Source organism: Carassius carassius, chromosome 4, assembly GCF_963082965.1.
Source record: "Carassius carassius chromosome 4, fCarCar2.1, whole genome shotgun sequence".
Classification (NCBI taxonomy): Eukaryota; Metazoa; Chordata; class Actinopteri; order Cypriniformes; family Cyprinidae; genus Carassius; species Carassius carassius.
In genome coordinates this window covers 31,204,306-31,227,326 of record NC_081758.1, presented here as the reverse complement: position 1 = coordinate 31,227,326, position 23,021 = coordinate 31,204,306, and the positions used below count along the sequence as shown (strand labels likewise).

The following is a 23,021-nucleotide window of genomic DNA, read 5'->3' as shown; positions in this document are numbered from 1 at the left end:
AAGAGAGTCTCTGCTAGGAGACTGAATGTATAACTGTTGAAACAGCTTGAGAGTAACACCTTTCTGACGAATGGAATAACTGAATAACGTTCCCCCTAAAGAAAGCTTACACACTGTTAAAATTATAAATCATGGATGAAGAACCAGAGAGAGCAAAACGCTGGGAAGGCGGATACGAACGAACATGGTGAGAAGTTGAGCTTTATGCCTAACGTTACTCTAACTCGTGTGCGTGTTAAATTAAAAAATATTATTTTCAATTACCCCCCCTCATTATTTATTTACCTCAGACATTTAAAATGCTTATTTTTAATAAAATATATTTAAAAAAATATTTATATCGTCATTTCAATAATTTTAAGGTTCCAAGAGCTCGAACTATGACCTGTAACTATGGCTAAACAATAAGGCGCATCACAAGACTGATATTTGCTAAAGTACATGAGAACACATACACTATAATGAGCTGTTGACATATGTCTCTCTCAGGGAGGTGCTGAAGGAGGATGAATCTGGATCCCTCAAAGCTACTGTGGAGGACATTCTTTTCCAGGCAAAGAGGAAAAGGTACAGCACTCAAATGCAAATATTAAAAATCAGTTTGAGCTGATTGCATATTGCTTTGAGATTCACTTGCAGTCTCTCGGTCACATTACAGAGTGTTTGAGGGTCATGGACAAGTTCGGCTTGGGATGGTGAGATGCATTTTACTGTCCTCCATAGTTTAGCATTATTTCTCGTTATTGAAGACTGATCATAACCATGCATATAAATCCCACTAAACTAGATGCGGCATCTCTTTGTGATCATTGACTCATCTAGATCAATGGAAGATCAAGACCTGAAGCCCAACAGGCTGACCTCAACCTTGAAGGTTAGTAGCACTGCATCTATAGTGGCATATAGTAGCCTAACATTGTATGAAAAGGTGTCAAAACTGATCTTTCATTTTGCATCCTTTAGCTGATGGAGTTTTTTGTGGAGGAATACTTTGACCAGAATCCAATCAGTCAGGTAATGCACTTGACTCTGTATCCGTCTGTGAGTGTTCACTATGTGTGCAGCTTCTGCTGTTAACAGTACCGTATTGTCACAGATTGGGATCATTACCACCAAGAACAAGAGGGCGGAGAAGCTTACTGATCTTGCAGGTTGATGCATTAGTATTATGTTTACATGTTTTGAGAAGTTTTCTTTGTCATTATCATCATCACGTGACATTACCGGTATTTTACTTTTACCAGGGAACCCTAAGAAGCATATAGCAGCCCTGAAGAAAGCGGTGGACGCCACATGTGTTGGTGAACCATCTCTCTACAACTCTCTCAACATGGCTATGCAGACTCTGAAGTAAGGCACAATTCAGCGTGTAGCGCTTTCATCTGGAATTGAAATGCAGCAGTGATGCTTACAGTTTAGTAGTAGCACTGGATTTGTACTCACCAGTAACCATATTTCTGTTTTCATGCAGACACATGCCTGCTCATACAAGCAAAGAGATCCTGGTTATTTTCAGCAGTCTTACTACCTGTGACCCAGCCAACATCTATGAGCTTATCAAAGTGAGTTTGAATAAATGGCTGCATACTGTAATGTTTGATGAACATCGACTTCTTTGTGATCATCTTTTTAATATACCAATAGACTCTGAATGCTTTGAAGATCAGAGTGTCTGTGATAGGCCTGTCAGCAGAGGTTCGAGTGTGCACCATTCTCACAAGAGAAACTGGAGGTCGGTAGTCGTATCTTAACATGGTTCCATAATTTATTTTTACTTATGTTTTCTAATTATGTTGGGCCCAATAGGATCCTACAATGTGATATTGGATGAGATTCATTTTAAAGAGCTGCTGATGCTGCATGTGAAGCCGCCTCCTGCCAGCTCCTCTTCAGAGTGCTCCCTCATACGCATGGGTAATCACACAGTCATTTTCACCACATTTACACAATTTAAATTGGGTAAAATGATGCAAGTGCAACACTTATTACTGGTAGCTGAAAGCTTAGTTAAAAATTAGCCAAAGTATACAAGAAATTTGTAGAACTGTGAATGCTCTGCTGTTTGTCATTTTAATTTGTGTGTTTAATGTTGTGTCTTCACTGCTCCGTAAATGTGAAGCAGTCAAGGATCAGTCTGGGAAAGTTTGTATTAGTGCAAGGTACAATATTTCAAATGTAATTTTCTACAATATCTTTATTGTGTGTAATAATTTGCTCAGGTTTCCCTCAGCATGTCTTAGCCTCCATGTCTGATCAGGATGCCAAACCCTCGTTCAGCATGGCGTGAGTACAGTTTAAATCTTACGAACTTTACCACAGTTTAATAATATTAAATCTAAAAATTAAGTATATTTTACACTCAAATTGTACACTATATAGGTAATGTATATATATACGCACATACAGGTGCTGGTCATATAATTAGAATATCATCAAAAAGTTGCTGCTGACCAACTTTATGGAGATGCAGATTTCATTTTCTAACAGGACTTGGCACCTGCACACAGTGGCAAAGTTATCAGTACCTGGTTTAAGGACCATGGTATCCCTGTTCTTAATTGGTCAGCAAACTCACCTGACCTTAACCCCATAGAAAATCAATGGTGTATTTTGAAGAGGAAGATGCGATATGCCAAACCCAAGAATGCAGAAGAGCTGAAGACCACTATCAGAGCAACCTGGGCTCTCATAACACCTGAGCAGTGCCACAGACTGATCGACTCCATGCCACGCCACACTGCTGTAGTAATTCAGGCAAAAGGAGCCCCAAATAAGTATTGAGTGCTGTACATGCTCATTCTTTTCATGTTCATACTTTTCAGTCGGCCAAGATTTCTAAAAATAATTTCTTTGTATCAGTCTGTGTGTAATGAATGAATATAATATACAAGTTTCACTTTTTGAATGGAATTAGTGAAATAAATCAACTTTTTGATGATATTCTAATTATATGACCAGCACCTGTATATCCTGTTTATATACAAAAAATGTTTTTGAAAGAAGTCTCTTATGTTCACCAATGATGCAATTAATTGATTAAAATAAGTGTTATATTATGAAATATTATAGCATTTTAAAAAAGGTCTATTTGAATATATTTTAAAATGTAATTTATTCTTGTAATTATAGTTCATTTTCTAATATATTTAAGGCACCTAGACAGCACTGGTGAGCCAGGACTCACTCTTGGTGGCTACTACTGCCCACAGTGTAGAGCCAAATACACTGAGCTGCCAGTGGAGTGTAAAGCGTGTGGTATGTTCTTGAAATCATACATTAATTTTCAGAGAGCGTTAATGTGTTCAGTTTTCACAGTTTGTGTCTTCTCTCTGGTATAGGTCTGACTTTAGTTTCCGCTCCTCACCTGGCCCGTTCCTTCCATCACCTCTTCCCCCTGGAGGCCTTCCAGGAGACCCCACTAGAGGAGTATAAGGGGGAGAGGTGAGCTTCACTCTCATTATGTGAAAACTCTCCTCTATCAGTCTCATTTCAGCTTAATAGACTTAATCTATGGCTTTTCAGGTTCTGTGAGGCTTGCCAAGGAGAGTTGAAAGACAAAAGTGTAGGTTTTCCAATTCTAAATCTTTTGAAAAGGAACATTAATAGGCTTATTTCCAATGGCATTTAATCTCTTTGTTTTCTCCTCTCTGCAGATATTTACTTGTCTAGCATGTAAAAAAGTGTTCTGTGTGGAGTGTGATCTCTTCATCCATGACACATTGCACTGCTGTCCTGGCTGTATGCAGACTGACAGGACATCCTGATGTAAGATTGCCTTTCTACAAGACATCTGTGAACTTGAAACTGAGATTCAAAAGAAAAAAGGGGAAGTCCTCAACCACCGATTTAGATTCTCACTGATTATTGAGGGTTAAAGTAATGACAGCCCAATCTTTGTCAGTTTTTGGCATGATTTTATTTTGGCTTTCTTGCATCAGTTGTGCTTGAGCTGTAACCGTATAAAAGGGCGCCCCCTATGGGGAAAAGTGTCTCACTGGACCAAATGAAACCAGCAACAGAAAAACACTTTTGTGCTGTTTTCCAGTTTCCATTAAAGCCACAGAGTTGTAATAGTGTTAACATGACAGCTGTTCCTATATTTTGTACCCTACATGCCATGTTAATGTACTCAATGACTCAAAAACAAACTTGTGCATAACTAGTTGTTTAGATGAACTTTTTAAACAAATTAAAACTTAATTTAAAACTGTACTGACATGCGTGACTTGTTTTTGCAAATTGTAGAACTGAATGCTAGAAAATAAGCTGTGTTGCAGTATAATTTATGCTTTCTAGACTATGTATGACAAAAAAGATATTACAGAAGTAATCAAATCCTTAATTTCAATACTAAAGTTGGAGACAGACGGAAATGTTAAATCATACCTTTATAAGAAATGGTACAGCTATTCAAAAATATTCACCCTATATTCACAAATTCAGAATCAGTTATTTCACACACTTTAGCACATCAATGTTCTCATCAACATTCATGCATCATTTTAAATTGCAAAATAAAATGTATACAGCAATGACTTTTTCAGTAGCAGTGCTTCACAGCTCTGTATTTTTGTGCTGCTCATGGTGTCTGTGCAGCCAGGCCTTCAGTAAGGGGAGGTTCTTGTCCATCCAGCGAATGTTCTCTTCAATGTTCTCCAGGGCTTGCTGAATACATCTCTGGTCTGCTCCAGTCTCAGCCCGCAAGGAACTGAAGAAATTACGAACCTGACAGAGCAGAGAAACAAGCTCTATTTTTTCTGATTACAGGATCAGACATGGTTTTGGTCGAGACCAAGTGATGAAAGCTCCCAATTAATTGTTTGGTTAAAAGGAAATACCTACCTCAGCTAGCATTTCTCTGGTGGAATACTGGTTGGTCACTCCTACCACCATGTGTGCAACAGAGTGTGAGCCAAGATCAAACCTATGAACAAAAGTTTGTAGTCATTAAAGGCCTCACAACATACCACTATTGTGTGTCTAATTAAATCAGCATCTCACTTCTTTATTAGAGCATCCCAGTTAGCTTTTAAAAAGTCCCATGCGTGTTTGTAAGCCTTAGGATTTTTGCTGACTGAAGTCACAACATATGGAAGATCCTGAGTCTTCATCACCTCTCCCAGCAGACTCTGCTCCATCATCCTGACACAAGGAAAAAAAAAGATGACATTAGTGATGCTACTTATTTTCTTCAACTGAGGTTTATCTGAATGTCTCACCATTTTAGCTTGTGATCGAGAGGGCTGGTCGTGAGGGCCATCTTTATCCTGCTCTTCATCGAGACATACATGGACTCCTTGTACTTCTCAAACAGGAATTCCCAGCCATCCTCAGTCCGGGCGCCAACAGAAAACACAGCCATAGTCACGTCATTGGGAAGACTAGAGGATGGAAAGACAAAAAAGGTCAGAAATAATGTATTTTTCTTTACCGATTCATTCATTAGGAAAGGAAAAAGAAAACGATGACCACTAACCTCATATTGCCATCTGAGTCCCTCCACTGGTTGAAGAGCTGTGTAGCGGTGCTGACACAGGGAGGATGACCCCGCACACAGCCAAACATGAGGAGGTAGCTGCGCAGCATCCTCTGAGACACAGAGCCATCATCAGTCCACAACTGCTGGTCGATGAGCTTCCTGAACAGCTGCAGTATGTAGCCCTGGACCACAGCGAGACAATCAACATTTGTTATACATCTACAGCAGGGAAGAAGGCATGGCCAGTTTATTTATACCACTCATTTCATTCACAATGATAATTGTGATTATGATAATTGTGACAATAAATGGTTGATAAACTTTTAAAAAGAATAAAACAAGCAAGAAAATACTTTTTTTTTATTAACCAACAAATAAGGCCTTTTACACATTTCAAAACAACACATTTCCTTGACTTTTTCGGAGGCTATGACTACACATGATACAAAGACCAATTTTATACCTAATATTAAATATATTACAAATTAGCATGACTAGAAAATTCTATATTCAGTTCAAAAGTTCCACAACATTATAAAAGAGTCATTTAACTTCTAGAATTATTCTAGGCCTGTAATCATTTTTTTGTGGAACTTTTGTGATTTTCCATGAACATGGGAATTGTTTTTTTTTTTTTTTTTTTTTTTTTTTTTTTTACCAAATTTGATTATTTACACTACTGTTCGTTTGGGGTCAGTAAGATTTATTTTTCTTTTTAGAAATTAATACTTCTAATGCATTGAATTGGGAGGGAAAAAAGGTGACGGTAAAATATATAACATTAATAAGAAATCTTTCATGTGCACCAAATCAGGATATTAGAATGCTTTCAGAAGGATTATGGAGCACTGAAGAAATATTAAATTATAATATATTAAAACAGAAAACAGTTATTTTAAATTGTAAAAATAGTTCACAATATTACTGTTTTAATGTATTTTTGTTTTATTATCAGAATTGCAGACTGAATGAATTGAGGTGAAATATAAATGATCACTCACTGACCTTCATCTGATTCTCCAGCTCCACCATGTCTCTCTTCTCCATCAGTTTGTACAGAGGCACAAGCTCACTGAAGCCCTGTGTCACTGGCATAATCTCAGTTTCTTTGCTTAGATACAGGGTCAGGTCTAAAGCCTTATCCAGGGGAAGCTTCCCAACACTGTCCAGAACACACGGAGGCAGGATGTTTTTAAATCAAACAGGGCATGATGTTTATGGAATGATCTGCAGTACTTCAGATTCACATGTCTGACTCTTAATACATTTTCTTCCCACAGATTAATAAAAGCACATACGCAGATGACTGAGGACTGACCTGACCAGCTGGAAGGCGTTGTTGATGAGGCTGGCCCGGTCATTGCTGCTGAGCGCCGTGTGATTGTGTTTGAGTAGCATGATGAGGTCATCCCAGCCAGAACCCTCATAGTGCACAATGTAATATCCACTCATGTCCACATTAAACTTGATCCATTCCACCTCCTCTGGCAGATACAACACGTCTATCATGAGAAATACAACAAATCTGTTAGAAATCAGTGCTACAGTGCTTCAGACCTTGTGCCGTTTAGTCATATCTCTCTAAACATTTGACATTTTAAAAACTTAATGTCATTAAATTATTACAAAAAACAATTTATTATATAACATTATTAAATAATATTAGCACAAAATTCATAATATTACAAAAAAAATCTAATAAAACAAATACCTGTTTTAGTTTTAAGCAGGAAGCGGTGCACTGTGGTTGAGCCGCTGGTAATGTAAGTCAATGGAACGTGCCACAGAAAGCTGTAAGCAGCAAAAGATCAGGAATCAAAGATTTAGCCAAACTCACAGACAAGTGTTAAAAAGGAAAATTAAGAGTAAGAAAGTAATTCAATAAATCTGTATAAAGTCCCATGTGTACACAGAGCGACTTGCTGTGACAAACTAATTTCAGAGTTCACAATTTGTGGTAACATGAGTGACAGTGACCACTGGCAAAATGCATCTCCTGTACGACAGAGACATTTGTTAGTCATTATTTATCTCTGTGGATCTAATTTAAAAAAAAATGATGCATGGAAAACCATGTCAAGAATTGAGAAACTTGAATTTATGCATTGATAATTCATCTTGTTCATGGTATGTATTATTCACTGCTGCCCCACTGTTCAGCAAGAAAACATTCCACGTCAAGAGGTTGATGTCTTATTTGGACTGGCAATACTTTTCAAAAGCATAAACCCTAAATAAATCATATAAACTGTATAAACAGGCTTTAATAACAGAAAATGTAGATCTTTGATATTAATAATGAACCTAGATGTTTGTGAGAGGTCATCACTCTTGAGGTAACGCTCTTGACTTAGTCTGACTTCACGACCTCTGACCTCCACCGTAATGAGTGGAAAGCCCTCCTGCAATGTCCATGTCTCCATCATAGCCTTAATATCCAGCTCATCCTCAGAGTGCCATTTCTAAGAGATACAATATCACAGAAATACATCTCAACACCAGGTAAAAACAGGGTAAAGAGAGTTCAGCTTAATGATTTAACAGAGTAACTCACAGAAGCTCCAGAGTGTGAGACCGTGCGCCGGCAAGATTCATCACCCTTCAGTCTGCCCTCATCCAGCCCATCAGAGTCACACACCTATAACAAAGAGACACACTTACTACATCATGAGACATTTTGATCTGGTACGCTTAAGATACCATCACATCAGCAAACTTTCTGTGAAATTTTGCAGGCAAAAAAGGTCCACTGTCAATAGTGTAGTAAGAAGCACAGCTCACAAAGAAGTATTTTATAAAACAAGCAGCTTTTTGTTGATCAATGTGGAATATTAGCTTAACCAATGTAGGTTGTATGGATTCCTGTTGAAATGACTGGATTTTGCCCTTGAAAATTTGCTGTACAACTGTGACCGCACATAATGAATAAGAAATCCTACACAGTTTAATGCATCTGAATCACACATGTAGTTTGCACTCACATTGGTCAGACTTTCCCACAGGTTACTATTGACCGTATTCTGGTAACTGTAGCGTTTTAGGTATCTCACAATGCCCAATTTGAAGTCATCTGGGGTCAGAAACTCTCTCAGCATGTTCAGAATACAAGCCCCCTGAAACAACAAGTTTCAATAGCAAGAAAAACATCTCGCACAGGAAAACATTCCAAAGTTTAATTATGCACCTTGTCATAGGAAACGTCATCAAACATTTCCTGTATCTGAGCAGGGTTCTCCACCGGTGTGGACACTGGGTGAGAGGAGCTTAAGGAGTCTACCTCCATCGCCTCGAAACACTTCCCCAAGAAATAATCCTCCTGAGGCACAAAGATGATTGGGCTTCATATTAGCACAGACTATCATCCAACTCATGCTGAGTGAAATAAAATGCCAGTCCTTCAGCAAGGGCAACCAATTTTACAAAGACTTACAACTTGCAGTTCAGGATTGGTGATGTTAACAGACACAAACTCCATGAACTTGGCAAAACCTTCATTCAGCCACAGATCATTCCACCATTGCATGGTCACTAGGTTACCAAACCACTGACAAGAACAGACACAGAATGAACAATTCACTCATTAACCACAGCAACATGTCATTTAGTAGAATAATTTCTAGAATACATCCGACAGACACACACACACACACACACACACACACACACACACACACACACACACACACACACACACAATCAAACAGTTGATGTTAAAAGTTCACCTGATGGGCCAGTTCATGAGCGATGATCATCGTGATGCCCAGCTTGTCAGAAGCAGAAGACTTGTGTGGGTCAAAAAGAAGGCCTGATTCCCGGTAGGTGGTCAGACCCCAGTTCTCCATCGCTCCAGACTGGAAGTCTGGGATAGCAGCAAGATCTACAAAGCAGATTGTATAAATAACTAGATAATAAAGTTTGTGGTCAAACTTTAAGTTGGCTTGAAAAAGCCTGGCCAGAAAGTTTGAAAAATTTAGAAAGTTTGAAAAGTTTAAAAAGATTTAAAAGTTTGAAAAGTTAAGAAGTTTAAAAAAGAAAGTGATTAACATATTGCTAGCATTAAAAGCAAGTGACTACCATGTCATTAGCATGATTAGCAAAGTTGCTAGCATGATTAGCAAGTGACTAGTATGTTACTAGCATGTTTGTAGCACGATTAGCAAGTGACTAGTATGTTACTAGCATGTTTGTAGCATGATTAGCAAGTGACTAACATGTCGCTAGCATGATTAGCATTTTGCTAACATGTTTCTAGCATGATTAGCATGTCGCTACCATGTTTCTATCATGATTAGCATGCGGCTAGCATGTCTCTAGCATGATTAGCAAGTTGCTAGCATGTTTCTAGTATGTTGCTAGCATGTTACTAGGATGTTCCTAACATGATTAGCATGTTTCTAGCATTATTAGCATGTGACTAGCATGTTTCTAGCATTTTTCTAGCATAATTAGCAAGTGACTAGCATGTTGCTAGCATGTTTGTAGTATGATTAGCAAGTGACTAGCATGTCGTTAGCATTTTACTAGCATGTTCCTAGCATGTTTAACATGTTGCTAGCATGTTTCTAACATGATTAACATGTCGCTAGCATGATTAGCATGTTGTTAGCATGTTTCTAGCATGATTAGCATGTGGCTAGCATGTTTCTAGCATGATTAGCATGTCGCTAGCATGTTACTAGCATGTTCCTAGCATGATTAGCATGTTGCTAGCATGTTCCTAGCATGATTAGCATGTTGCTAGCATGTTTCTAGCATGATTAGCATATTGCTAGCATATTTCTAGCATGATTAGCATGTCTGTAGCATGTAGCTAGCATAAGTAGCAAGTGATTAGCATGCTGTTAGCATGACTATCATGTCTCTAGCATGTTGCTAGCATGACTAGCATGTCTGTAGCATGTTTCTAGCATGTTTTTAGCATGATTAACAAAGTGACTAGCATTTTGTTAGCATGATTAGCAAAGTGACTAGTATTTGTTAGCATGATTAGCAAGTGACTAGCATGTTTCTAGCATGACTAGCACGTGACTAGCATGTTGCTAGCATGACTAGCAAGTGACTAGCAAGTTTCTATGCTAATCCAGGTAAAAACAGTTGATTCAGTTAGAAACCAGCTAAGACCAGCGTGACAGTGGCCAAAACTACTTTAAAACCATGTTTAACGCATGTTTCTAACCTGATTATCAAGTTACTAACATGTTGTTAACATGTTTCTATGATAATCTAGCTAAAACCAGTTAATTCAGTAAAGAAAACCAGCTAAGGCCAGCGTGACAGTGGCCAAAACCACATTAAAACCATGTTAAAAGCATGTTTCTAGCCTGATTAGTGAGTAACTAGCATGTTGTTTTCATTTTTCTATACTAAACCAGCTAAAACCAGTTGATTCATTAAAGAAAACCAGCTAAAACCAGCTAAGACCACATAAGGCCAGCGTGACAGTGGCCCAAACCACTTTAAACCATGTTAGAAGTATGTTTCTAGTCTGATTAACAAGTAACTAGCATGTTATTAACATTTTTCTATACTAAACCAGCTAAAACCAGTTTATTCAGTAAAGAAAACCAGCTAAGACCACATAAGGCCAGCATGACAGTGGCCAAAACCACCATGTTAAAGGCATGTTTCTAGCCTGATTAGTGAGTAACTAGCATGTTGTAAGCATGTTTCTATGCTAATCCTGTCAAAACCAGCTAAAACTAGTGGATTCAGTAAAAACCAGCTAAAACCATAGACTGTAAAAAATATGGACAAAGCGTCTGTGACGTCACCCATAGACTTTCTGAAGAACGGGTTTGAAGCCGTTTATGGGGGGTATGGGCTGCGCCATCTTGGAAAATCTTGGGAAATCCTAACCCCGCCCACCTTCTGATGCAGCGCGCTTCACTCAGCTCGCTCTGCAAATTCGGTTATCTCTGTGTATATTTTAGGCAACGAAATATGTTATAAAACACCATACTAACTATTTTCGTTTTCATTAAAATAAATCTTAAACATTATAGCCACACAAATGTGGTTCAGGCAACGCATATTGATTATATTCAACTACACATAACGTTTGCCTATTTATGAAAAAACAAAATATAAAACACAAACTTGCCTCTTTTCATTTTAAATATAATATAAAAGTATTAAACATTTTATGGTCCAGGCAATATGTGCATTTGTACTAAACAACAGATTTTGCAGTAAACAACATTACAGATCATCTTCGTTGAATTAAAATTTAAAATGACAAAACTCAACCCAGTCTCTTTTTGTTAAATTTCAGTTTTATCAATATTAGCCATTATAAAAGTATAAGTAAAAGGTATAAGAAGCTATACAAATAAAGCAAACAATTCAGTTAAACATACAAAGTCAGCGCTCTAGTCTAGCCATACATCTGTAAAGTTAAATAGCTTATAAAGTTATGAAACTTCCCCTCAGCCAAAACGATTGCCCAGGGAAAAAATGATAGATTTACGAGAACAAAAATCGCCCATTAGATATACACACAAGATGAATTATATCTCATGTTTAACCACTGCAGAGACGCCAGAGTCCGCGGCATTGGCGGCAAACTTTAGAAGGTCTAGCCGAGGAAAGACTGCTTCAGGCGGGGTACATGAACGCCGAGCGCCCGGTCATCGCTGGATCAACTGGATAAAATTTTCATAAATCTTTAAATAAACCACAGATTTGAGCTTTAAACAACTACATTCTCGCCTGAAAACCTCTTAAAACTACATTTCATGATACAGAAACAGTAGTATTATATGTCAACTGTATTAAAAAATGGGCTTCTTGTTGTCATTCTCCGTGGCGCTGCCTTGTCAGCTGTCAATCAAGCTGTCACTCAAAGTTAACCACACCCTTATTGTCATATATTTTATAGCTAAATACGATCTAAATTAACGAGTTAGAAAAAAAAATCACCCCCTCACAGTTGTCAGGCACTCGGAAGCTATCGAAAAATACAATAAAAGTCCATGGGACCAACTTGTAAAAACATGACTTTATGCTGTGAAAACGGACATTTTAACATGGGGGCTATGGACATTTGCTCCCTTTTGGGACCATCCCCTGGCGGATATTCGATGTATTGCAGTTTTTCGCACTTCCGGGTAGGCTTCATTTTTCAGATCAGAATGTTGCCGCTTGGCTAAAACCCAGCTAAGACCAGTGTGAGAGTGGTCAAAACCACTTAAAAACCAGCTTGGGTGGCTAGCCAAAACAACTGATCATCTTAGGCTGGTTTTAGCTGTATTCTCAGGTGAAAGTTTTTAAGGTTTGCTATGGAAGTAGACAGCTTAAATACATTATACATCTTATTTTGTAAAAGTTTGTACCCCCTCAATGAAAGTCTATGGGATTTAAGGTGGTTTTGGTAGTCTGGTTTACAAAAACCATAAGCCGGATCAGTTAGAAAAGATAAAGCAACCCGAGTCAGACCAGTCTGAAGGTCTGACCAGAGTTTGGTGGTTCTAGCTTGAAAGCTCTAGGAGGAAATAGTGTTTAAAATTTGGCTCAGAAGAATAATAATAAGATTAAATAGTAGATCAGTAAGTTGGCTTTTTCAAGCCAACTTAATGATCTCAGAAATCTGTCCTTTTTATTTTAAGTAGTAGACGAAATGCCTACGTGGAACTAACCCTGTTTGGGTAGAGGATACGGAATGTCAAAATAGTCATCATAAAAGTCGAGCAGCTTCACTGCAGCGTCCAGAGCAAACTCTGCCTGGTCGATCTTCTCTGGCACAGCATACACTGAAATCTGAATTCACATTCAAAAAATGCAATGAGGAGTGTCAAAATGCTAATAAATGATGGAGGTGGGATCTTACAGTACTTAAAGGTTTTGTGGATTTAATGGTATGAGACAGATCATCTAACCTGGACTCCATGCTGACTCATCTTGCTGATAGACACAAAGTCCGAGACAATATAGGCCACCAGGTATGTGCTCATCTTTACACTCACATCAAACTGGTCCTCAAACAGGCCGTCTGGTAGCTCTAATGTTCTCAGCTGGAGAAAAGACAAAAAAAAAAAAAAAACAGTAGGATTACCAGAAGAAACGGCGTCTTCACACAGCAGATTAATAGTTCATGTCGCATTATGATTTATTTAGGTTTTAGTCAGAAAACTGCAGGAATGATCAATAGAGATTCTATGGATTTTGTAATGGCACCTTAGGCATGTTTGAGAGGGCAATATGCTTTGCCTCTCTGCGAATCCGTATGGAAAAGTTTGCTTTGAAGGCAGGTTCATCAAAACAGGGAAAGGCTGCCCGGGCACTAGTCGGCTCAAACTGTGTGGAGGCCACAGCCCTGTGAATGTGAAGGGGTTGTTATTTATAAAACAAAAACATAAAAATAAAAGAGAGATACTGGCTAGAGTGATAACTTAGTTTCTCACCTGATGTCTCCTTTGCTGGTGCGGTATGTGCTTTTGTAAAATCCATGAAAGCTTTCAGAGAGGTTGGCGGCAAACTCCAGTTCAACTGAATAAATATGACCCCTCTTCAGAAGTGCATTATCAGATATAAGTGCAATCTGCTGGAAGTATGGGTACTCTAGCACCTTCAGGGCCTGTAGCTGACCTATGTCTGAACCTAGCAACCTTGCATTAGAGACATGAAGATCCTTGCTGTGCAGTATGATATTCCTGGTGTTTTCATGGACCTCAATTTGGATCTGCACCCATCCTGTAAAGTCTAAACTTGTAAGGTTGGGGTGGATAAGAAGATGGTAATGAAGTGGAGATACTGTGTCTGGAAGTCTCATTTTGTTCCATGGGAATGGTTCTCCATTGACTGATGTGGGGAATGAAGCGTGATCTTGAGTGACTGCAGCCCAAAGGTGAACAGGCAGAACTACGAGACTCACAAGCAGAACAAAGCGAGGCATGGCTGCCCAGTACTACTTGAGGACACTGTAAAAGGGAAACATGTATTAGCTCTGATAATACAAAACAAACTCATAAGCTCAGCAAACGATGTTTTCGCATTTGCTTAAAAGTAATTTACCGAGAAAGTGTTAAACAATGACACTGCATATCGCCTCTTGTAGAAGTTTCATTTAACGGTTACGTCAATCGGCTCTTTCAGTTTGGTCTCTTGTAAGTTTTATTGAGAGGACCGCATTTGTGAACCGATTAAATCGATTTATTAAAACAATCCAACTGAAAAGGACGGACACTGCGGATGCAATAGGCGTCTAATCTCGGGTTGGAAATATTTTTTTCTATAAAATTGGTTGTAATATTAATACTATTCTACATTTGGCGATGGGCTTCTTTGCACAACAACCAAAGCCTTCTTCGATGCGAACTGCGCGTGCTATACGCTTAACCAAACGTCATATGCACCGTATTTTCACGTGCTAGAGATAAATTTCAAGTTTATCTTTTTATCACAGAATACTTACAATCTTTGTTTTTTAGTTACAATCCTTGATGTCTTCAAAAAAAATCCGGTTATGGTTAAGTGGGGCATTCGAATCAATGAATGTGAAAGTGAAAATATAATTTTTCAACATTTGCATCATGGGAAGTCGTTTTTTAAATTAAAGGCCCTGCGCTTACTGTAGGAGTAAACACAATTGTAGGACAATTTATTGTATCACTATAAAATAAATGCGATCAGGCTATGTGAAGCTGCGTTTAAAGTGGTAACAGACGCATGTTGCCAGATCCCCCTCAATTCCCAAGTCTGAAGAACTGAACCTTAAATACCACCAGGAAGATTGTACTAAATGCTGTAATTTTGAAATAAATCATGTTAATAAGCATTTTATATATATGTATATATATATATATATATATATATATATATATATATATATATATATATATACACATACATACATACATACATATAGGCCTACACATACACACATACATACACACACACACACACACACACACACACACACACACACACACACACATATATATATATATATATATATATATATATATATATATATATATATATATATATATATATATAATTTTGTCTGTCAGCAATGTGCACTTGGACAGGCGTGAATATTCAGCAATTGTTGTGGTAGTAATCTGAGGCATTGTTGAGCCAGGTAAGTTAGATTTTTCATAATATTAACAAGCAAAATAACAAAACAAAAATGTGTTATCTTAATATACACAGGTTTTGGGCATTATATAACTGAAACCTGGAGTAATGGCTGCTGACAATTTAGCTTTGCCATCACAGAAATATATCAATTTAAAAAATATATATATATTAGAATAGAAAACAGCTCTTTTAAACTGTAACAATAGAACTACTATTTTACTGTATTTTTGATCTAACAAATACAGCCACATCAAAGCTTTTTATTTTTACTTTTTCTTATATTACCAATACATTTTGAGGAAATCATCACATCACTTGTATTTACAAACTGTATTTTTGTATGCGTGTTGTTCAGACAGGTATGTGATTTATGGGAACCACGGGTACAGCGGAGCAACAGAGCCATTGAGCCCAGCAGTGGTACAGAAGTAATGCTGGAAATCACCAGACTGATGGGGAAGATGGTGAAGGAAGGAGAGACCTAATGACATTCATAGAGAAAAACGATTTTGCCATTAGATGTGACTGTAGCGCTGGTTGTAGTGACACAAAGTAGTCTAGGAGTATAACAGAAATAACACCGTGTTCTTAAAACTATATGAGTGGTGGGAGAAAAATCTAACAATGCATCATATTCTAGTGTATATTCTTTTGATACTTGCTGAAATGTTCTCTGCCCACCACAGCTAATGCTACGTTCAGGGCTTCTGCTTCTCCATCAGCACAGTGTCATTTTTACAGCCTCCAAACAGGTGAGGAAGAAGTCCTCTATCAGTTACCTTATCTGAGATGTGACTTCCATAATGCTTTGATGAGTCCAATTCAGAGAACTGGATACAGTTTTCCAACAGAACCAGTAAAAATGATGGGATTATACCAAACTATGCTCGCTATATACCTCATGGTTTGATGTTGGATTTTAAAACAAGGTGATTATAATACCATACTACTAGTAACAATTCTCAATACTGTTCATGGTATTTTCAGCGTGGGCTTCTTGACAGGAGCAGGAAGTGATTATGCTGTTTTTACTACCTTGGAATAACGTCTATTGACATTCCCTATTATTATGATCAGGTATGTGGTCAGTGCTGATAAAATCAAACATTTGGAATTAAAAAAGTTGGGTAATATTAAGAACCAATTATCCATCCCTTTGCAGAGCAAAACAAGAGCACGAATCTACCCAGCCTACCACACAGCTTCTGATACCTTTGACTATTCAAATGAGATAATATATTCTCCCCTGGTTTCACAGACAGGGCTTAAGACTAGTCCTAGACTAAAATGTAAGTCTGAGCTGTTTCCACTGAAATAAACTTTCACTGACTGATCTTAAAAATATATCAGTGCCTTTTTAGTTTTAAGATGCACATCGGTAATGTTTTTTTCTAAGCATGTTTATAAAAATTACTTAAATGTCCTAATTGATCTATGGTCTAATCCTGGCTTAGTCTAAGCCCTGTCTGTGAAACCGGGCCTCTATGTACTATAATCCCTCTTTTAATATCTATCTGCCAGTTCTTGTCAGTTCTATTTTAAATTCAAATGACTTTCCATTATGCAGGTTTCACAAGTCACCAGGCAAGCATTATGGATTTCACAGTAAAAAGACGTGTACCACAACCTGAAGGGGGACGTTTTAGAATTATACTAAAAGGCATTTTACTTGCTAAAAATAATAAGCTATGTAAAATGTGGTGTTCAACAGAATTTTCAACAAGGTTTTGCTCATGTTGATAATTTAAAGGTATTAGAAATTTGATAGAGTAGGCTTCATAGGGTACATGACAGCACAAACATAACTTCTGTCTTCACAAGAGACCCCTGAAGGTTCATCAAACAAAGGACCAGCTCATGCTGCTTGACAGAGCTTTCCTTGACCCCTCAGCATTCCCAGAGTTTCATGCACGAAGCAGTATTATTAAAATGTCCCGATACTAATGACTGGTCCCTTATGAATATTAATCTGCATTCCCCTTACCACTCTCCATTTGTTCGTGCTGATGTCACACCTGTTCTGGCATCACACAGGCATGTGATGGGCGTCGAGGTCATCATGTGTGCCCACCTTCCCCGTCCTGGCAGATGCAGGAGAGAAGGCTGAGAGGAAGACTGGGATCAGGCTCATAAACACTTATCCATCGTCACACAGGAGCTACACACACACACTGGATGATGTGATATAATGCTCAAAGTAAGAAGTATTTGACAGTTTTTGCCATGAATATTTCCACTCTTGTAGTTGTTAAACAGCCAGAGGGAGTATCAGTCTTTAAATCACGTAAAAAACAGAGATTTCTGGAGGAACTAAATTATGATGACTAACATTACCAATGGATTTCTAGAGCACTATAAAACAAAAACCTTTTTTCTGATGAATACGCTTAGAGTAAATGCATCATTTGCCTGAAATGAAGATCGAAAGTGCCTCATTAAAGTATGGTTCATACAAAAATGAACATTCTGTCATCATTTACTCACCCTTAGGACATCGGTATGGTTTTCTTTCTTCTATGGCACACAAAATAAAATTTTGAACAACATTTCAACTGTTTTAGCCATACAATGAAAGTCAATGGGGTCCAAAATGACAGAATGTGGGGGGTTGGAGAAGAAACAGACAGAATGTGCTCATTTCAGGCATGATTTATTGAAAACACACCAAAGTGATACTCTACAAACCTGTATTTTTCTTTAACAAGAGCAATTCTCTCTTCTGGGTATTAGTAAAATTAACAATACATTCGGTCACTGTGGCATTGTTCTTGAGCGCTAGGAAAGCACTAACAACTATATAATCAAACCCTTTTAACGCTTCTATCTTTTAAAAGTTTATAATACAATGCAATAGAAGGCAAAACCCACCAGCAGTCTAGACTACATTGAGAACACAGAGTGAGTGAAAGTGGGAGGAGTCAGAGAGAGAGAAAGAGCAGTTAGGGACCGATAAAACATATAAAACAGACTTTTCATCTAACATGGAAAAAAGGTTAAGGCACATGATAGTTACAAACACATTTGCTACCAAGTTGTACATGTATCGAGTTTTGATGCTTTGAATTAGTGATATCTACAAAGGTAGGTTTCTCTTGAATCCATTTCAACATCTGTTTTTCTATAAATATACAATCTGATGCAAAATCAGACTCTGGGAACCTCTTCCTTTGGTTGTATTCTGCAAAAAGGCAGTCAGGAACAGACAGTCAAATATTAATAACGAACCTACACAAGGCTAAAGATCGTCGATGCACACATCATTTCCTCTTTAAAAATTTAATTATTACACTGTTATTTTGTTATTAGGAGTCTGTTAAAACAACTGAAAAAAAAAAAAACGTAGCTATAGAGAGTTAGATATAGAGTAACATGACAGAAATCAGATGATAAAGCAGGTGTGTGCTGCATATTACACATTATCAGAAAACTGTCTGGAATAAAAAAAAAAATTTGTCGGTCTATTTCGTATGTTAGTGTTTGCCCATTTATACGTGGTAATGACTAAAAATTATATGTATAACACATGATATCTTTACACTGACAGTGGGAACATTTGAGAATCCACAATTGTGATGTTTTTTGTTATACTTGTGAGATACATTTTTGATGTGAAAGTATTTTGGCTTGCATAAGAGCCGAAATGAAAGGAAATATCTATCTATCCCTGATTTCTCTTCTAAAATTCATTCTGGTCTTTCCTTTAAATTTTGCCGACCAATCAGATCATTTTGAACAATTGAAAAATTAACACTGATAATAAATGGTTCCATTTAACAAAACAAGGTGTAAATATAAAATGTAAATAAGACAATGAGAATGACTCTGCAGCCTTTGATGCACATTTAACTAAAGCAATGATCTGTTTATTAAATTATTAATTTTTATACAAACATGGCCATGCTTTGTGTATGGAATACTGAATGTGCTCTGAACAATCTGTTAAGGATTCACATCTATCAATGTTATAAAGATGGTTGTGACCTTTTTGCCCTCTTTTTTAATATTTGTAACCTAATATATACATTTATAAAACAACAAAAATATAAAATGCTTTTAAATCTACTTTTATGACAACAGGAGAAAGGGAATCTTCCTCTACAATCCCCTCATAACACAATCTACATATTAACAAATAGATTTTTTTCCCCTCCTTACCCCTTTTTAAATAAACCAAAGCAATAGTTGGTAAGTGCCAGTGTTACCCAGCATGCCTCTACAGCTGGACATGTCAAGGGGAATACAAGATCAGCAGACCAAATCCAACTGAAAGCAAAGCAGCTCTCCTCCTTTCAGCTCCACTATGAGCAGATGGCATTGTAAGGTGAACCCCTGCTTTTTAAGTGAGAAGAAATAAACACAGTGATAATATGTCTTTAAAGTTGCTTTATAAAGCCAGCACACAGAAACTGCGAAAGCGTGCATTTCAATATAGACTTTGTATGTGCCCCCACACCATTGTAATGAACATCAACAGCAAAAAAAAAAAAAAAAAAAAAGAAAAACAATTTCCTTTTTTACAAATGTCCTCAACTATTTTTCAGAAAACCTAAACTTTCATTAAAACTCTACAAAATGAAAACAAAACAAAATTCACAATTCACTGCACTTCTGGGGAAAACAAATCCAAAAAACAAACAGTAATCAGGCAGAAACGTACAACAAAAATAATATAGGCAAAAATTTTATATTTTTTTGTTTTGACATAAAAATAGTTTTTTTTTCTTTCTTATTTCCTTTTACCCCTAAATCCAATTCTTTCCAATACAAGTCCACGTCCATGACAGCACTTCCTGTACACTCAAATCAATCCATCATTCTGGCTCCGTGACAGCAAATCCTCAGCTGTAGGTACACTACGTCCAGTGGGAATGTACATATGAGAAATGTTTTTTTTTTTTTTTTTTTTTTTACTTTTTCAAATTGTTTTTTTTTTTCTTTTCACTTGTTGAGAAATCTCAAAATATTGGCTGTTGAATGAAAGTTTGTATTTTTCTCTCGCTCTTAGGCAAAAGTCTTCAGATGAGTCCACATCACGGTGAGCTCTGCGGTTAATGGCAGTGGTGACGTAAAATCCTTGCGGGGTAAGATGTGGCGCAGTTGCTAGCTAAGCCTGCAGCGGAGAGGGCAGGAAAGCCACAGACATCAGACGACATTATCGGACTAAAAATGTTTGTTCTAATAAGAGATATTTGTAATATGTTCGCAAACAAAGAAATGATTACATTTATAGACATAAACAAGATAATGTCAAATGAAAGTGAGCATGATATTTAAATGATGGATGATTTTTAGGATGTTGAAACTAATGACACATTTTCTCTATGACTTACCAGATTTAAATAATACTCGACATGATTAAATTCTACATGTTTCAAGGACTAGAATTCAACTGATCATGGTTTCCTGCCTGACAGATATAGTATGGGATGAAGAAAGCCAGGATGAAGAGCAGATATTTGGCAAGCATGAGAGTGAAAATAAACAGACGATGATGATGATGATGCTAACCCAGAGAAGTCAGCATTACCTACAAGAACATGTATGACACTGTGTAGCTTGTTCCTTTTTGTCCACTTTCCACAGAAAATGAGGTTTGGGGTGAGGTTATTAGAATGATTTCTGAAGGATCATGTGATACTGATGACTGGAGTAATGGCTGCTTTAAAAACAAGCTTTTGAATGGCACTCATTCCAATTTTCAAGACATCTGTTTGATTCTATCTTCACATCTATTCTGAGTCACAATCCTCATGAAGGAAATTATATTTTAAGATCTGAACATGCAATCGACTGATTCAGACAATGCACTTCTCTGGGTTAGACAGAGCAAATGATGAAAAAAGGGTGGGTGTTATTTCATAAACAGGATGGGTGAGATCAAAATCAAACACATAAAACCTACCATGCATGCATTTAGACCCAGGAGTCAACAGGCTGAGGTTTAACATCACAAGCATCCACCAGACTGACAGTTGGCCTGTTGCTCCTGATATAGTGTTTCCTATTTGTATCATTCTGCAGCAATGGGAGACGGGTTCAAATCAGCAAAACAAAAACAATTTTAAACACACAGAGAAAGGCCAGAGTTAGTCCTTGCAACAGGCGAAGCTCAAGGGGAAAATAAAAAGTTAGAAATTATAGAAGTGAAAGGTAATTAAAGTGAATGCATGCAGAACCATTCTGAAAACAACAAAACTTTGATCTGCATGATTTTAGGTATACATGCGCGTTGATGCAAAGCTGAATTTTTAGGATCATTATCAGATGATCCTTTAGAAATCATTCTAATATGATGATTCATTATCAAAGTTGGAAACAGTTCTGCTGCTTAATATTTTTTCAGAACATGTGATACCTTTTTAGGATACTTTGATGAATAAAAAGTAAAAAAAAAAAAGCTATGTTTTTAAAATATAAATATTTTGTAATAACAATATACACTACTGGTCAGTAATTTGGGGTCAGTATTTTTTTTTCTTTCTTTTTAAAAAAAAATAAAATCAATACTTTTATTCAGCAAGGATGTGTTAAATTGATAAAAAGTGATAGTAAAGAAAATATATTATTAGAATATATATTATTAGAATTTTTTTTTTTTTGAATAAATGCAGTTCTTTTTAACCTTTTATTCATCAAATATATTAGACAGCAGAACTGTTTCCAACCAGAATTTAAATCAGAATATTAGAATGATTTCTAAATGATCATGTGATAGACTGGATGTTACATGTGATACTGAAGGCTGGAGTAATGATGCTGAAAACTCAGCTTTGCATCACAGGAATAATTTTTTTTTTTTTAAAGTATATTCAAATAGAAAACTATTATTTTAAGTTGTAATAATATTTCACAATATTACTGTTTTTTTTATATCATATTTTTGATCAAATAAATGCAGGCTTGATGAGCAGAAGAAACTTCTTTCAAAAACATAAAAAATAGTAATGTTTCCAAACTTTTGGTCTGTACTGTATATTCATAAATTCTATTATCAATGGAATCATTTGAATGTAAGGTTTAATTAAAAAATGTACATTTCAGAATTTGTTTTGCTTAAATTAATGAATTTTTTATTTATTTTTTTATTTATATAGACCAAACATTTGACTGATGCTTGTCAGCGCTGAATAAAAAGAAAATCTTTCTTGACAGTCTGCCTTCTTGGATTAAATTGTATTTCTTGTATTTTACAAGGCAGCATAATATTTCTACAGTACCTGCTGTTTCTATCTGCCATCATGCTGGGGGGATCTACTATGCCATACAATCAGTATTGCCATGCCCACTTATTATAAGTGACTTTAGGATTGTTTTTCATTAGGTTGCTTATAAATATGGGCAGTCATGGGTTGCATTTCCAATGCATGAAAATCACTTTGGTTTGTTGTGGAGAATCAAAATTGCTTATTTTGGCTCAGACCAGATTGCTTATTGTTCTACATATCTGGCAATGCTGTTCTGACAG

General features: G+C 36.8%; 3 protein-coding genes across 6 annotated transcripts in view; 1 reads left to right on the top strand and 2 right to left on the bottom strand.

Annotated features, from left to right (window-relative positions):
- Positions 1-5: 5 nt before the first annotated feature.
- LOC132139769 (general transcription factor IIH subunit 2-like) lies at positions 6-4,207 on the top strand. The gene is made up of 15 exons (XM_059548375.1): positions 6-187; positions 490-567; positions 659-695; positions 788-874; positions 964-1,014; positions 1,097-1,151; positions 1,245-1,350; positions 1,472-1,562; positions 1,645-1,732; positions 1,807-1,914; positions 2,220-2,283; positions 3,152-3,255; positions 3,339-3,441; positions 3,523-3,562; positions 3,654-4,207. Exons 1-15 carry the CDS (start codon positions 132-134, stop codon positions 3,762-3,764), a joined length of 1,179 nt encoding a protein of 392 aa, XP_059404358.1. The 5' UTR covers positions 6-131; the 3' UTR covers positions 3,765-4,207.
- Positions 4,208-4,369: 162 nt separating this feature from the next.
- LOC132139767 (endoplasmic reticulum aminopeptidase 1-like) lies at positions 4,370-15,024 on the bottom strand. The gene is made up of 19 exons (XM_059548373.1): positions 14,889-15,024; positions 13,879-14,394; positions 13,652-13,790; positions 13,354-13,488; positions 13,114-13,234; positions 9,202-9,356; positions 8,910-9,023; positions 8,664-8,795; positions 8,461-8,592; positions 8,034-8,117; positions 7,784-7,941; positions 7,191-7,270; positions 6,798-6,981; positions 6,485-6,641; positions 5,477-5,661; positions 5,220-5,381; positions 5,002-5,142; positions 4,843-4,924; positions 4,370-4,725 (listed from the first exon to the last, which is right to left on the bottom strand). Exons 2-19 carry the CDS (start codon positions 14,367-14,369, stop codon positions 4,555-4,557), a joined length of 2,823 nt encoding a protein of 940 aa, XP_059404356.1. The 5' UTR covers positions 14,370-14,394; positions 14,889-15,024; the 3' UTR covers positions 4,370-4,554.
- A 4,900-nt stretch (positions 15,025-19,924) lies between these two features.
- The window catches only part of LOC132139766 (splicing regulator ARVCF-like), a 265,062-nt gene continuing 261,965 nt past the window's right edge, over positions 19,925-23,021 (bottom strand). For all 4 annotated transcript variants that reach the window (XM_059548369.1, XM_059548370.1, XM_059548372.1 and 1 more), the window contains 2 exons: positions 21,459-21,571; positions 19,925-20,666 (listed from right to left, as the gene is read on the bottom strand). In XM_059548369.1, the coding sequence (XP_059404352.1) occupies positions 21,470-21,571 (102 nt within the window). In that variant the 3' untranslated portion in view covers positions 19,925-20,666; positions 21,459-21,469. The remainder of the gene's footprint in view (positions 20,667-21,458; positions 21,572-23,021) is intronic.